The sequence below is a fragment of the Nelumbo nucifera genome, chromosome 4 (assembly GCF_055504915.1).
Source record: "Nelumbo nucifera cultivar China Antique chromosome 4, China Antique-T2T, whole genome shotgun sequence".
Lineage (NCBI taxonomy): Eukaryota > Viridiplantae > Streptophyta > Magnoliopsida > Proteales > Nelumbonaceae > Nelumbo > Nelumbo nucifera.
In genome coordinates, this window is record NC_142652.1 from 2886870 (window position 1) to 2903504 (window position 16635).

General features: G+C 35.7%; 2 protein-coding genes across 2 annotated transcripts; one reads left to right on the plus strand and one right to left on the minus strand.

The window, feature by feature from the left end:
• The first annotated feature begins 934 nt into the window (after positions 1–934).
• LOC104591847 (light-regulated protein, chloroplastic) lies at positions 935–1731 on the plus strand. Its single transcript, XM_010250909.2, has 3 exons — positions 935–1172; positions 1278–1439; positions 1538–1731. Exons 1-3 carry the CDS (start codon positions 991–993, stop codon positions 1611–1613), a joined length of 420 nt encoding a protein of 139 aa, XP_010249211.1. The 5' UTR covers positions 935–990; the 3' UTR covers positions 1614–1731.
• Positions 1732–6353: 4622 nt separating this feature from the next.
• LOC104591845 (coiled-coil protein) lies at positions 6354–7217 on the minus strand. The gene has a single exon (XM_010250908.3). The coding sequence runs from the start codon at positions 7103–7105 to the stop codon at positions 6539–6541; it is 567 nt and encodes a 188-aa protein (XP_010249210.1). The 5' UTR covers positions 7106–7217; the 3' UTR covers positions 6354–6538.
• Between the last annotated feature and the right edge of the window lie 9418 nt (positions 7218–16635).

Here is a 16635-nt window from a genome sequence, read left to right on the forward strand (position 1 = left end):
GTTTATTGAAAAAATGCCGCCACATCAATGCCACATAGGCATTGGTGTTTATTGCATATGAAACCATTGTTTGGTTTCACTGTTTATCAAATAAACACTAGAAAATTGAAATACTTTTATGTGCATGGAGCATTTGGAGAAACGTAGAATTCATGTTTCCCCCAATGCTTGGGCATTTCTTGAAATTAAATGTTGATGTGGCAAACTTTATCTGAGGTGGAAAGCAACTTTATGGAGTGTTACTTGAAACGCCCATAAGATGTCCAACCAAATAGAAAAAGCAAAAAGCATTTAGGCGGTGTTTTGTATGGTTTTCATTTATTTGATAAACAATGTTGTGTCATTGTCAAATCAACATTTATTCCATCATGTTGGTTTATACACATAGGTATTGATTTATGTGTACACCAACCATTAGGGGATACTTCATTTTAATGCTTCTCCCAACGTCGAGTTATTTATTGTTTCTCTGATGTCAGTGGCATTTAATTGTCAATAAATGATTTATCAAATAATTTTCTCGATTTTGAAGACAGATCAAATATAAATATTTACTTAATAAATGAAAATCATACCAAACACATATTTAAATAGCATTTTTCAGATAAGCGTTTTTACGCTCCGAGTTCGGAAGTCCCCTGAATAAATCTTATCAAATAATTTTCGACCTTTTGGAACAGGAGGGTCCCGCTGGCTTATGGGAGACGGGAACTTTAGTTTTTTTTTTTTTTTTTTTTTCAATAATATCAGGATAACAAAAGAAGGGGAAAGAAAAATATCCCAGCTGATGGGAAGATTTTAATGCTTAGCTTCTCCTCCACCACACACCGGAGTGGAGTCAAAGAGCACTGAACCTTATCTAGTCAGAATTCAGAAATATCTTGCGGTCATATCTGTAATAACTCACAACTACCACGTTTATAAATCGAATAATCTCACTTCTCTCAGGTATACTGAGAATCTCATCATCAAATTATAGAAGCCATCAAAATGCAGGCATCTCTCTGCTTTACACCGTCCGTCCCAACTCTGCCACCTACCAGGACCACTGCTGCTACAACTTGGAGATCTCCTGCAAAGCTAGGGCAAGGTCTTGTTTCCCGATGTCCACCGATCAAAGCAACTGCAGTGGCCTACGAAGTTTCTACGGTTGATTACAGTTCCATGACCTCGTAAGTATGCTGTCGGCTTTGGTTTCCTCACTTGATCTTTCGACGAACTCATGATTCATGAATACTGAAGTGAAGTGGACTGTATATATTTTATGTTTTTTTCAGAGTGTTTCCCGCAGAAGCCTGTGAAACAATTGGTGGAGAAGCCTGTGACGTAGAAATGTATCCGGAAGTGAAACTCAAGCCGGAGGCCAGAAGCGGCGCAGCGAGGATAATCTCAGAGTTGATCGATAGGGAGTATCTCGAGTATAACGATAATGCAAAGACGTAAGCTGCTCGTCTCTGTTTTTAATTATGACCTAACGCTTTAGATATATGCTCATTTCATGAATCATGATCATTGTTATTGCTATTATTTATTACAGGGTGTTTCCAGGAGAAGCTTGTGACGATCTTGGAGGAGAATTCTGTGAGGCAGACTATCAAAAGGGGGTTTACTAGGGGAAGTCTAATCGAAAGATAAAACATGAGGATCGATCTCTCTCGTAGACTTTTGCTTCTGTTTGTAAATGCTTAATATATGTGGTTTAATACTAAATCATCGCAGTTTAAGCCTTTATGTGATGAAAGTTATATATACGAGTCCACTGAGCAAAAACCTAGGTTTCTGACGTTAGTCATGGTTAGCCTTTAATATCGCTTAATTTGGTCTCGGTTAGATGGCTCCAAACTTCATTCAACGAGGGTGGGTTTCAATGTTTCATCTGACTGGGTTCTGGTTCTACGCTTCACATCCATACGGCTAAACCGCACCTTCACCTTTCGTAGTCATACGCGGATTGCCAAATCATAATCAGGACAGCCAAGAACGAACCTCTGTTGAATCGGCAACCACGATTTAATATATTTCATTTGTATAACTATGTTAAAAAAAAAATCACCGATTTCCTCTTTGCCTCTTGATCTGGTATTCTGGTGGCCAAATTCAATTTACTTAGTCTTAAGTATCTGAATCACGGACTATTGAAAAGGCAATTTTGAGGGACATGTCACCGTATCGGGATACTTGATTAAAAAAAGAAATTGTAAATTTAAGATGCGTATAAATATATGAAAAATATAAATAAATGTTAAAAATACATCAATAATACAAAATCCAAGAGCCCAAATCTGCTACTTGTCAAACTATACCATAACCCTGACATATTCACTTGTGATTGCTTACATGGCCCATTACACACGGCAGGGCAATCCCAAGTGATATCTAGGTCTTAGATGGCTATAAATAAGGTATTGAAATATAAAAAAAAATACTCATAAATATATAAAGTATAGAATATAAATATATAAGTTTTAATAATTATTTTTTCTAAATTTATTGATTAGCATGACTAAGACAAGAAAATGTAAGTTAAAATTTAAAACTCGCATAATTCACTTTACATTGGTTCTTTATTTTTGGCGAAGACAGTGAAGTCAAAATATTACATTGGTGCAGTTCCCATTATTCTAGATTCTAGATCAAGTGGATTATCTGATTTATGTAAATTAAATCAAAGCCCTCAAATAAGAGGGCTTCTCCTTCAAACACGTGGCTTGCTTCTGTTCAAAAAATGGGATAAATACGTTTAATTCAATAAAATAATAGGGCAGGTCCTACTTTTGTTCTCAGATCATGTTGACTCCTAATTCAAAGTTAGCTCAAATAAAAACACTAATATAAAGGATATTACATTGCTGTAGCCTTTATGGTCCACTTAATTTAAATAAGCGTAAATTTCTTAAACTATTCCTACTGTTTGTAAAATTGATTAATTGCATCCTTATTGTTTACATATTGTCTTAAAGTAACTTTATTATTTTTAAAAATTGATATCACCATTAAGTGTTAAAAGCCTAACAGAAAGAAACAAAATATTGAATTTGCCCTCCACTATTCCTTAAATTTTTAAAATAAAACCCAATGATGAAAAAATACTTCTTGCCAAGTACCCGTTCAGATTTTCACTTCAGATTTTCTCTTCTGATTGCTTTACCACTACTCCCGAGATGAAAGCTCCAGTTGAAGTGGCTGCAGCTGCATGCAAGTAAGTTCCTTTCTAGGTACTAGTTCAAAACTCCACAATGTGCCCATCCAGGCAGAAGGTCCATTTGGGCATTATCTTGATAAGGAGGAAGACAGTCTTCATTTTCAAGGACAAGGCACAGGTGCTGATCAATCACTTCGTGTTGATGAACCACCCAAGTTGGAAAAATGGAATGCTTCTGGGGGTGAACGGGATTGGTGAGCTACTAAAACAAGGGAAGCTCAAGGGTCTAAATTAGTTTTCAACCCATCAAAATCTCAATTTGAAATCTTAAATTTTCATGTCATGAAAGTAATGGCATGTGACATCTGAAAGAAAACAAAATCGAAGCTCGCCAGATGGAAATTCTAGTTGAAAGAAAAAGAAATTCGCAGAATGGAATTACATGTGAAATCCTCGATGTTGTAAATTGCATGTGAAATTATCTTTTTTTGGAATTACAAGTTGTGAATAAAGTAAACAACATGTCGAGAAAGAAAGAGGAGAGATTGGAGAGGAGAGAGATGAGAAGGAGCGGATGAGCAATGTGCGAATTAGTTGACCTGAGCACGACTCAAAGTCTTCGGTTGCTGAAGCTGAGGCTCAATGCTCATCAAGCACCCATTGGGCGGCGTGGCTGTTGCATTTGTAGAGGGAGTAGTAGCCATGCTGTTGCCTTTGGTGGAATTAAACACTTCCGGAAGCCGAGGCTCATCACCAATAATGCCGTCGTCGTCATCGACGAGTACCGAAGAAGCTGTTCGAGCTATCATCAGAGGCGAAGCCTCATTGGATGTAGCCAACTGGCAGCGGTGGTGTGAGTTGGTTTCGCACGACTTTAGAGAAGCTGCCGGTTTCACCAGATTTTCTCGCTCTCTGGATGTTATCTTCTCCAGCTCTCTCCTCTATTGCTCCTGTTCTCGTTCTCGCTGGTCTTTCGCGTCATTATCTGCCTCAGGAAGTCCTCCAACTTCAGTTCCGACGTGCTCCACTTCATGTTGCCGCCGAAGTTAGAGGAATAATTCAGTTTCTGTGGGCGAGTTGGGTCGCAGAAGATCAGTTCGTCGAATGTTTTTTGATCCATTGTGTTCGATAGATCGAGAGAGATGAAAGCAGTTATAAGTAAAAACCGAAAAAGCAAAAGCACAGGGATTCGCAAGCAATGAATTCTCTGTTCGCTCTATGCAGCAAGGAGAACAGAGCATGCTGCATGTTGACCTTTCGCCCTTGGACAACAGTGGTGGCCGAGGGTTTTTGGACAACAGGGTATTTTCGGAATTTTTTAAAAAAACATCGGTCATGTGATGTCATATGTGACTGAGTGTGATAGAAAATTAATGACAGGGAAAGTTTTGACCAATTGTCAGAAAACTTAAGGGTACTCTTAAGACAATAATTAAAGAGTAAGGGTAGAGTTAGTCAATTAGCTCAATAATAGGGGTAAGTTAAGAAATTTACCCTTTAGATAAATTGAATTATTTAATTACAAATCAAGCCTGAATTAGCATCCTACGAACGGATCATACAGCAGTACTACGAATCAAAGCAGCCTGGTATAGGACTCAATGTCTCATATGGCAGAAAAAACCCAGAATTACGGCAAACGGAAGCAGAGATCCTGAGCTCCAAGCCCTCTACGAAGGATTACTAATGGCCAAAGACCAGAGCTTGGATGATGTTTTGCTCCAGTCAGATGCAAAAGAAATAGTAGAAAGAATACATATAAGAAACAAGCTTACGGCATGTGGCAGGAATTTTTGCTTTTCTACCAGATCTTAGACATTATGAAGTCCTTTGATAATATTGTAATACAGCTTATATGTATAACAGACAATCAAATAGCACATCAGCTAGCTTATCAGAGGCATGTCATCATGCAGTGATACGTAAATATCCTACACTTATGTACTACCATCTGAGCTGTTTTTGCTAAACCAAACAAAAACTACCGAGTAATAAGTCATTAACTAGTATTAGTTTCACTGCAAATTAAACCTAATTTTGTCTTGTACATTAAATTAAAAACGCGAGACTAAATACTTCAAGACGTGCTGCTTGGATAGTGGATCTCAAACAAAAACATAAAGATTTTAAGTTTCCCTGCAACAAGAAAACAAGATCATAGATGCTATGCTTAAAATTAGCCTAAACTGCAGAGTCTGTACTCTATTCTTGGGACAAATTAGGAAGTGCTCATAAGGTCATGACAACCCTCACTGATACACTAGACAAGCTGATTCTACCGAGCCTAATCCAAGGAATGGAAAGCATATAAGTGAAATCAAGAGTGAATTTGGTAGAACTCATGAACCGTTACCCTCTTTCTTTCGATTAACCACAGAAGTGGAATCAAGAGTTCAGAATAATAGAATTGCTGTCGATAGCCTTTCTTTTCTTCTAAAATGTGGCATCTGACATGACTGGGAGCATGTTCTGCCATCAAAAGGTTCTTATGGATTAGTAGGCAGAACTACTACTGGGGTTTTCTGTGTTGTTGTGGGTACCCAAGTACAGATTTGCGGAGGAGTTTTGGAAGCAGAGATTATTGCAATGCTGTCTGCAGTTCCATTGGCTTGGGATCAAGGCTGGCAGATTTTGTTGGTCAGTTTTCTGCTTTGAATGGTTCTAAAGAATCTTTTCCTTGGGTTCTGTTGGAGTTTTGTGGATAAAATCAAACAATTATCCTCAACGCTAGAGTATGTTGGTTTTAGAAATGTTAATAGGAGGTTTAATAGAAATGTTCACGAGATAGATCAAAGAGCAAATATATCTAATTCTCTTTCTGTTAGGTGGACTCGTCCACCTAGTTGGCTTCAATAATCTATAAACTCGGATGTATCTTTTGATTTTGGTTAATATACATATGTTATTTTAAACGTCAAAAGAAATAGGTTCGATGTAACAAAGTATATAATTTTCATTTCCTTGTTTATATAAAATGTGGGCACCATGTCAAACAGATTAACTTGCGGTTTAATTAACACCACTTGGAATGGGTTTTATTCAGTTTCAATATAGGTACAATCTTAGTTTTAGTTTCGTTTCAATTTAGTGATATAGTTGAAATATGCCTCTTAATGAATATGCACATTGCATAAAGCTGGATGAACTTGTTAATTGCTCAAAACCACCTTATAACTAAATCTTTTCTACAAAATTGAACAGACCCATATGCTGAAAAGAAAAATCAAAGCAGAGGATAACATCATTCTCATCAAAACAAAGACATGATTCTTTCAAGTTCCATTTCTGGCGAGTAACATGAACCGTAAAAATAACAAACGGCGAAAGAAAAGAAAAAAGAACTCCATATGTTTAGTAGATTAAAAGAAAAACAAACAAAATCAACAAAATTTCAACCTACTTCTTCTTAAGCAACTCGTCAGGGACCACCTTCAGAAGCTTCTTCTCCTTCGACTTAGCAATCTTCTTCAACGTCTTCGGATTAGTAATCTTCTGAAGCTTTGTCCCCGACCTCAATATATTCTCCTGCTTCTTCTTCTCCCTCTCCTCCCTTTTCTTCCTCTTCTCCACCTTGTTCAACCGTATTTCCTCCTTCAATTCGGTCATTCGTTCCCTGTAAGCCTTTTTGATCTCTTTCTCCTTCATCCTTTGCTCGAACGACGGTCCCTTTCGAGTGACCTTAAGGGCGGAAGCTCGGTGTTTTCGAGGCTCCTTCCATTTCCTGCCGGAAACTCTTCCAGCGATTACGCCGTCGTAGGTAGGCTTTCCAAATACGGGTTTCTCGGGATTCTCAGAGGAAGGAAGGGCAGGCCTTTTGGAGGGAGGTAAGATGACTTCATTGTTGGTGCCGTCGAGGTCCATTGAAGAACTCCGAATCTCTTCATCTTCTGCAGATCTCTTGCGCTTGTTCTTTTGACCGCCAAGACCTTCGTCTAAGAACCTGAAATCTAGCGTACAGGCCATTGTTGCCTGAGCTTGACGAACGAACAAGACGGAGCTTGGAGACGGAGAGAGAGAGGCGGGGGTTATTTAGGCCTAGGGTTTTATATTTCCCGCAAATGACAGAAGCAGGGTATATCGGGCGGCTAGAAATAGAATTGGTTCATTGGTTGGGTTGGATAATAAAGTGGTAATAAGACAACTCTTGCCGGTTTGGGTCGAGTTGACCCAACCAAACCAACCTGAATCGGACAGGAAAGGGTTCAGACGTTGAACTTCGATTGAGCCAAGATTGGTATGAAAGTGCTGTAACATAATAAGAAAATAATATTTCAATTAAAAAAATAAAAGAATACCTTGCAAGTTGCAACCTATTGCCGAAAAGAAAAGAAAAAAACAGAAATACAAAGTTATATTTAATTCCTAATTCCTATTACCATTAGTGTGTCGCAATTTGGCAGGCTGACCTGAGCCCGGCCGAACCAACCGTGTTATGTATCAGTATCATCAGTGTTCAAAACCGTATGGGAGTTGTAGCCTGGTAGTTGTAGGATTGAAGTTGTAGTTTGCGCACCATCATATGATGGTGGTAGACCGGTAGAAATATCAATGTTTAAGAAGTTGATCTCTTTCGATATTTATATGTGTTGTGATAATTGAGTAATGGTTTTGGCCAGATGACTTTTAAAGAGAAACTATCTGGACCCGTGCGATGCACGAGAAAATATGAAAGATTTAATAATTTTATTTTTTATTTAATGTTGATTTATAAAAATAATAATTGTTAATTGAATATGAACAAATATTTTTTAATAAATTTAGTTTTATTAATAATTTGTAGTAATTTTAATAATTTTTAAATAAAATTTTGATTAACTTTAAATAAATAAAAATAATTATAAAAGCTAACATTTTTATTAATTTCACTAATAATTAACAATTATATAGGAATGACAACGGGGTGGGTTCAGGGCAGGGCACCTCATTCCTTTCCTTACCCCATAGTCAAGACACTCTACCCCATCCCTTCCATGTCCCTAGTGTTAAACGGGTTCAAGACAAGGTAACCACTCCTCAATGTCAAGCGAGTTTAGGGGCAAGGCACTCCACTCCTCATCAAGGATGGAGAATCCTCGAATTTTCCTGCCTCGTCCCTAGTACTGGGAGGGTTCAAGTTGAGGTGTAAATTGGGACGTGCTGGATCGGCACGACACGACCCGCATGTGGCCCGCACAAAGTGCGAGTCGTGCCAAGCTGACCTACGAGGCATCCCGACCCACAGCTTGAGCCCGCACAGGCCCGTGCCGTGGCATGGGTTGGGCTGGTCCATGGACTGGGCCTTGGACCAGGCCATGCTGCACACCAAGCTAAGCTCAAGGCGAGGCACCCACTCCTCGTCTAAGGTTTTTAAAATTGAACCAAATATGGAATCATTCTAGGGTCGAATAGTTCGACTGTTCGTCCGAACAGATGACCCACTCTTACAAAAAAATTAGAAAAACAAAAAAAAGGACAAAAACTGTTCTCTGGGTTGATAATTTGACCGCCTAGGTCAGCAATTCACTAACCAAATAAACAGTTTTTGGACAAAAAGCAGTTTTGAGGTGAAACGATGTCCGATTCCCAATTTTTTTGGTCTAACCATCTGGTTTGATCTAGTTTTAAAAATATTGTCCCCATCAACCCAATATTCAATTTGATGATAGAAATGATCAAAATGATATATTGAGTATCAACCACATGGTAGATTTCGAAAATTACACTAAATTGTCTTTAATATTCAAAAATGTAATTTTATTAAAATTTTGGAAAATTTATTGTACTTGTAATTTTAAAAATTTATTCATTTTTTATAAAATAATTAATTTACTTTTTAAATGGTTTACTTACAAAATTATACTAATTTATCTTATAATTTCTAATATAAACTATCCTCCTTTTTCCAATATTATACTAATTTATCTTAATAGTTTGTGTAATTATTTGTTCAAATTATAGTTTTCCATTTCCCATAGTCATTTATCTTTAATAATTTTCAATGAAAATTGATGAATCAATTTTTGGTGATGGCCAATTTTTTGTGCTAAGTACCTCGTCATTTGGTCTGCTTCCAAGTGGCCGATGACTCAGGCTGAAGTGGAGAACTTTGGCTGTCGAGCTTAGTCGAGCTGGGCAGGCTAGGTGGTAAGCTGACTATAGTGTCGAGCTGCATGTGAGGTGCCGGGCTGACCAGGTGTCGAGCTGCCTGTGAAGTGTCGGGCTAACTGGGTGCCGAGCTGCCTGTGAGGTGCCAAAGTCTTTTATCAGTTCACCAGTTCGCGCCTGGGCCAAGCCGCCAAAATTTTGCTCAAACTTGGAAAATTTTGAAACTTTAAAGTACTGAATTGTAACATTTTGAAAGTTTGGATACTGAATTGTTGCATTTTAAAGTTTTGGAACCAAAGTGGCACTTGACCTAAAGTACAGGGTACTAATCAGGAATTTTCCCTTTCTTTTATGTTAGAAACTTTTATCTTGATATTAGGTTTAAAGTTTCTTACTGGTTACTATAGTCTCAACGACAATAAGTGAAAAAAAAGTATAATTGTTTAATTTTGGAACTAAAATACAATAATTATGCCCAAAATCTTGGCCCGGCCCGACCCAAACCCATGTAGGATTGGGCCCGGGCTTATATTTTTAGGCCCATAATGCGGGTTGGGTTAGGCTTTGTCCTAGTCTAAGCCCGTTGTTATGAAGGCAAAGCCTGACCCGGTCCAGCCCATGATTAGGGTTGGCAATCTTGACCCCAATTTGAAACCCACCCATACCCACCCAATCTATTGGTGGGTCAATATGGGTCAAGCAACCCATTAGGGTCGGTAGAAAAGGGTTATGGTGGGTTGGGTCGAGGGTACCCATTAGGGTCAGGATGGGTTGGGTTGCGCGAATCAAGATGGGTTGTGTCACTCTATCTATACTTGCCAAATCTCAAAAAATAGAAGTTGTAGAGATTCAAGCCCAAGCCTTAATACTAACATTTCATAACAGTTCCAAACCACTGTACCACATCTCGTTTTGAGAATAAAACTGGAATAAAATAAATTTACGTAATTTCGTGTTCACATGCAATTTTATACAAAAACACTTTTACAAAAGCAATTTTATAAAGTAATTTTATGAAAATGACTTTTATGAAAGCACTTTTACACGAAAGTACATTTATAAAAGTACTTTTACAAAAGCACTTTATGAAAGTATTTTTACGAAAACACTTTTATGAAAGCATAAAAACACTTTTATAAAAAATATTTTTATGAAAGCACTTTTACAAAAGTACTTTTATGAAAGCATAAAAGTACATTTACAAAAGTACTTTTGTATTTTTATGTAAGTACTTTTACATAAAAGCACTTTTATAAAATTACTCTTATGAAAGCATAAAAGCACTTTTATAAAAGTACTTTTATGAACGCATAAAGCATTTTTTAAAAGTGCTTTTATGAAAGTACTTTTATGAAAGCGCTTTTATAGAAGTACTTTCATAAAAGTACTTTTGTGAAAGAACATTTATAAAAGTAATGCATTATTTTGCATTTTCTGTTATTTCCTGCATTTTTTGTATTTTCTGCATGTTTGCATTTTTTTGGTATTTTTCTACATTTTCTAAAAGTTTTTGGTATTTTTCTGCAAATTCTACGAATTTTTGGTGCTTTTTTTCATAATATTTGCATTTTTTTGGTGTTTTCATGCATTCCCTACAATTTTCTGTTTTTTTTTTTGCATATTTTCTAATTTTTTCTGCAAAATTTATGAATTTTCTAATTTTTTTAATATTTTTCATATTTTTTGTATTTTTCTACAATTTTTTTGGTACTTTTTTTTTGCATTTTTTGTAATTTTTCTTCAAATTTATGCATTTATCTACAAATTTTGAATTTTCAAGTATACAGGTTGACTTGACTCGTTTTTGTCACGTGGCAGTCTTGAGAGAGATTAATCTCTCAAAATTTATTATTTTGCGTATACGGGCCATCCCGGCCCATTTTTGTATCTATAAGTGTGGGTAGGTGGGTTAGTACGGGTGAGGGTGGTTAAAGGTCAATATGGATGGGTCAAGTGGGTCAATATGGGTGGGTCAGGGTTAGGGTGAGTTATGACCCTTTAACTATGATTGGTGATGGCTCATGGTGGGTTGGTGGGTCAGTATGGGTGGGTTGATATTCAACCCTTACCCAACCCACCCATTTGCCACCCCTACCCATGATCACCCCTAGGGGAAGTCCCTCTTCATAGGGGCAAAATACAAAAATGTCATTTTAAGATACAATAATAAGTTAGGTTATATTTTTTAAATAAAATAACTATAACTATATTATTATAAATAAAAAATAACTGTAGTGAGCTCTAATTTGGTTTAGGGTTGTCAATAAGTTAAGACTAAGTAGAACCAATCTTGAATCAATTATTTAATTGAGATCAAATCATAGACTTGATTATATTGAAAATAATAGTTAAAATAATACTAATTTATTTTTATGTTAATAAGTTAAAACATTTTTAACTAATATTATCTTATTTATTATTTATCAAATTTACTATTTCCAACATGAAACATGACAAAAATTACAATAAAGCAAAAATTATATATTTCATAAAATATTTGGTTTCGGACTTGAATCAATTCTAGACAGATAAGAATGAGAATCAACCCAATAATTAATAAAGACAAAATCATGGAACCAAAACTGTTATAATTATGTTCAGTCAATTTAGCTCCATGAAGATAGACCCAATCCATTGGTTCAGCCCTACTTTTTCTTAAATAAGCTAACGTTTATATAATAACTTATTAAATTGAATAAAATAAATAAATAAAAGTTTATTGGGATGGGACAGTTATAGGCTATCTCAAACTAGACCCAACCCGTTGACAACCCTAAATATGGGCTCAAGGGGAGAAAATAATTTGTTAGTAAATTATTTCTAAATAAATAAATAATTTAGTAAAATAAATAAATAAATAAATAAATAAAATGTTTATTAAAATCTTTCTCTCAATTTCACATCTAAATAAATGTTTAGATAATAATAAAATAAATAAATGAATAAATAAAAAATGAGATAGAGAATAGAGGGGAGAGAGAGAGAATAGAAAGAAGAAAGATGACATTTTATTTATAAGATGGCATAATCATAAATAATTGTATGTGATGCTCCTGTAATTTTTGAGTGCCATAGAGTCAATTACATAAGGAGATTTGTCTTAAATGTGACACACTGTAATTTTTGAATATCATAGAGGCAATTATATGGCAAGGTAAAGAAGGTGCATTTGTCTTATAAGTGGCATTCTTATTTCCAATGCTAAAGTAAAGACAAGTGTGTGTGTGTGAGAGAGAGGGAGAGAGAGAGAGAGAGAGAGAGAGTAAAAGAGAGAAGGGAGGGAGAAACACATGTCAATAATTTAAAGCATGCCTGTTAAAGCAAGAGCAAATCACATGTCAACCTCCAAATGCTATCGTACATCTTCCCTATGCTTTAAGTATATAGTTATAGATTCACTTGATAAAGTGCAGTTGTAGGTGCCCATTTTCTCAAAAATCAATAGAGAAAAATAGCATGGGGGCACTTCTCACAGCACCAAAAGATGACTTCCTCGAACTAGGAATTTAGATGGGAAATTTTCAACTGCCTAACCAACATGGATTTAACTGTCTTTGTCAATGATATACACTACTAACACCAGGTCAAAGAGTTATCTCGTAAGTAATCAACTGAGAAAATGCTCATGCATAAACAAAATAGAATTCAAAGTGCAAAGTACTTTTTACTCCAGACATATTAAGAATACGGGTTACAACTGTGAGGCTGCTCAAAAATAAATAAAATCATTTGAAAACCAGGGGAATAAAATAAATGTTCCCTCAGTCGGGTTGAGATGAGAAACATGATGCAATGGCTGGGCTGCAACTTCTTCAGGCCCAATTTCAGCTTTTGTAGGGGTGGGCATGGGCTTAGAGTTCTGGTCATCGATCTGGGCCTGGGCAGCCAAGCTTGTCCCATCATGGGCTCTTCTTGTATTTAGGCCTTAGCCCAGAAACAAATACCATTTTTTGTCCAAACGCCATGACTCGTCTCATTTTAAAAAGTATATTAATTTTCATTGAATCTACACATATCAAAAAGTCACTTTTCTAGGGAAGTGATTTTGCCAAAGCATGTTTCCTTTAAGATGTTCCTTGGCGCAACGGTTGGATTGCTCCATTGTAACTTAGGTGGGTGATCAGGGCATGGGTTTCAATCTTGTAAACAACCTCTCTATATGTACAGAGTCAAGTTTGCATACATCTATCTCTCCCTAAACACTGTATTGACAGGAGCCTCGTGCGCTAGGCTGCCTTTTTCTTTATGTTTTCGTTAAGACAGCGAGAAGATTGCCCCAGTCAAGCCTTTGTTACACACCAGAAAAATATCATTTATGTAATTTCCCTGACATTAATAGTATTGAAGTATTTCTTCTCAATATTGCTCCATTTTTTAAACCATATTATTTTTTATGTTTATAAACAATTTTATGCAAATTTATCTTTAATTAGCTGAATATGGCTTGCAAAACAACTGTTTTGAAATGTCGACATTCTTCACTCGATAAAAATCAAATTAACATGGCTTAGCATTTCTAGTCTTTAAACGCCAATTTAATATGACTTAGGTTGCATTTGGCATTTCTTATTTTAAGGACTTATCTCCTTTTTTGCCCAAATGCAGCCTTAATGGGAATATGAATGAATATTTGATATCTAGCTTGGAAAATGAAAATCCATGCGTCCATATCAACACATGGAATTCAAGATTTAGCTAATAAGGTGTCATCACTGATGGATTTGCAAGCATGATTTTCAACCATTAGTAGCGGCCCTGTGACGCTTTCTAGCCGCGGGTGACAGGTTATTTTAATCTTTATTTCTTTAATTCTTTCTTTCTTTTTTTTTTTTTTTTTCTAAATAAGCATGGACCTTACTTGGTCCATCACATTAAATTGTGATCAAGAATTGTTATTGTCGTTATAATGAAAGTTAAAATGACATTTTATTTGTTTAGTGTATCATGCTTCAAAATAATGTCATTACAATAATTAAAAAATATTTTGAAAATTTAAAGAGTTGAATCATGGCCTAATGGGTAAGTCATCCAAAGATATTTTTTTTCTTTTTTAATGAGTTTTATATCTTTTAAGAAATAAGGCAAGGAGAGAGAGAGAGAGAGAGATTGGAGGGAAAAGAGCTAAGGCCCATTACAATCAGGATCCAAGACCTTTGATCAGTGGCCTCACCTCATAGGCCTTTTAAAATCATGAAAAAAGAAGTCAAATTTTATTTGATCCCCTGCTATTAAATTTCTTCATATACATATAAAATAATTTTAAATTTCATTGGGGGCAATTGCCAAAACTGGCTTATACATAGATCCTCCATTGAATACAATTGTTTTGCTTGGAAAAGAGAACATATGGATTGACAGATAAGTCGAAGAGGTTTTAAACACAATATGGGGTTAGGAAATCTCTCGTGTGATGAGAGCATGTCGACAACTTGGTTGATTTTGTTTTTGAAAACAACTACTGTCATATCAGCAAAATTTTGCTATGTGGAAGTTGTTTTTGTTATTAGAAACAAAACCAACCATGTTTATGAACATCTCCTAAATGACACTGGCACACTGTTTTCAAAGGTGGTTATGGTTAATATTTTACTGGCATGGTAGTTATTTCTATTTTCAAAAATAAAATCAACCATGTTGTCAAACACTCTTAAGTGAGACTGTATTTAAAGGCGGTTATGATTAAAAGTTAAAACCTCTAATCTGGGTTATATGCTTGGAAGTAAATGCGACCAATATACATCACGTCTGAGCTGTTTCATACCATTTGTGTTTCAAATATGAATGCCGTCACATCAGGGCCATATAGGCGTTTTGGTTCGGTGGTCAATTTTCTGTTTGGTTGGAGATGTTTTGAGTTAAAAACAGTCATAAGACATTTCATATGAAAATCCATGCTGAGGGTGTTTTAAGAAACATCAGTATGATATTTCCTGCTTTAGGAGACGAAATCTTGATACCCTAACTATTGTGGTTTTGATGTAGGTCATGTTTATACTATTGCCATTTCAAGCTCAAATGTTTAAAGAGGAAAAGTCATTTCATATCAAAACACAATACAAGCATTTTGCTATGAAGCTTATTTGGTTGGTATTTGTGTGTTTGGTATTGACATTGCTACTTAAAACATTCAAATGAAATGTTTATATTCAATGTAATACCACCCTACCAGACTGAGGTCTCATTCAAATATAAAAATAAATGTTTTCTGAATATTGGCTCATTATTAAACATAATTAATCTAGATGCATATATATTATGATTCTAAAAGCATCGAACCAGAAAATAATAATAACTTTGTTTTTCAATGATGTATATGCATCTTTGCTAGTATGTAATGCAGTTTTAAGTTTCTAGAAAAAAATGTTTATTATTGTAAAAATAACAATGATCACCATAATATTGACATGAATGAAAAACACACATTTCATACAAAGTAGGATTCGAGTACAAACCATAATGATTACATTTCAAGATAAATGTTGTTTCAACTTTCAACTCAAAATATTGTAGATTAAAACACCAATTATACCAAACACAACCCTAGTTTCTTGGCAGAAATGATTTTTTATTTTGATTAATCATGGTGGCGGGGGCTTCCTTCGTTAGGTCGCCATCGTGGATTTATCACAAAAACAACATTCCGTGAGGGTCATAAGGATAAGCAACACGGCACAGAGCTAGAACCTCAATGTTCATACATATACACACACTGACATACACGTTTTAATTTTTTCTATTTAATATAGGACTATAGCAGTATTTGTAGGTTCTATTTTCATTTCCCTGCATTTTCGGTTCAATATTTTATACATCCCTGCCCCTGTAAATAACACTTGGTAAATGGTCTGTACTGGTACACATGATCTGAATTTTGAAAGAGAAGGTGTTCACTCAGATTGCCCATGAGTTGTTCCCACATCCCTACCCACCGGATATTACAGCTGGGTATTGAGAATGTCTCCCTTGTCATTCATGAAAGTTGTTTTCAATACATGCGGATGGTGTCCTGTAGGTAAAGATGTCGAACAAGGGTAGCAGATTTGGAGTGCTATGGTTGTGGTATCCATTTTCATCTCAATTAAATCTACCAACCAAAATAATAGGCAAGAAAATGGGTAAAAGTAATCTTTAAAAGAATAAGATGTCAACCTTAAAACTCAACCATTTTTCCATTTATCCATTTCCCTCCGGCTGGGGTTAGAGAGCACACTGTACAAGTATATTCGGTGCAAATACATATAAAATAATACAAAATACAAGGTTTTATACTCTATAAATTTCTATTTGTATTCCTTCCAAACTGAGCCTGGGGGACAGAAAATTTTCTAGCCTCCAATAGGAAACTGCCACGTCTTTGTTTACATTTGAATTCAATTATAACGGACTCATTACTATGGACTCCAAAACAA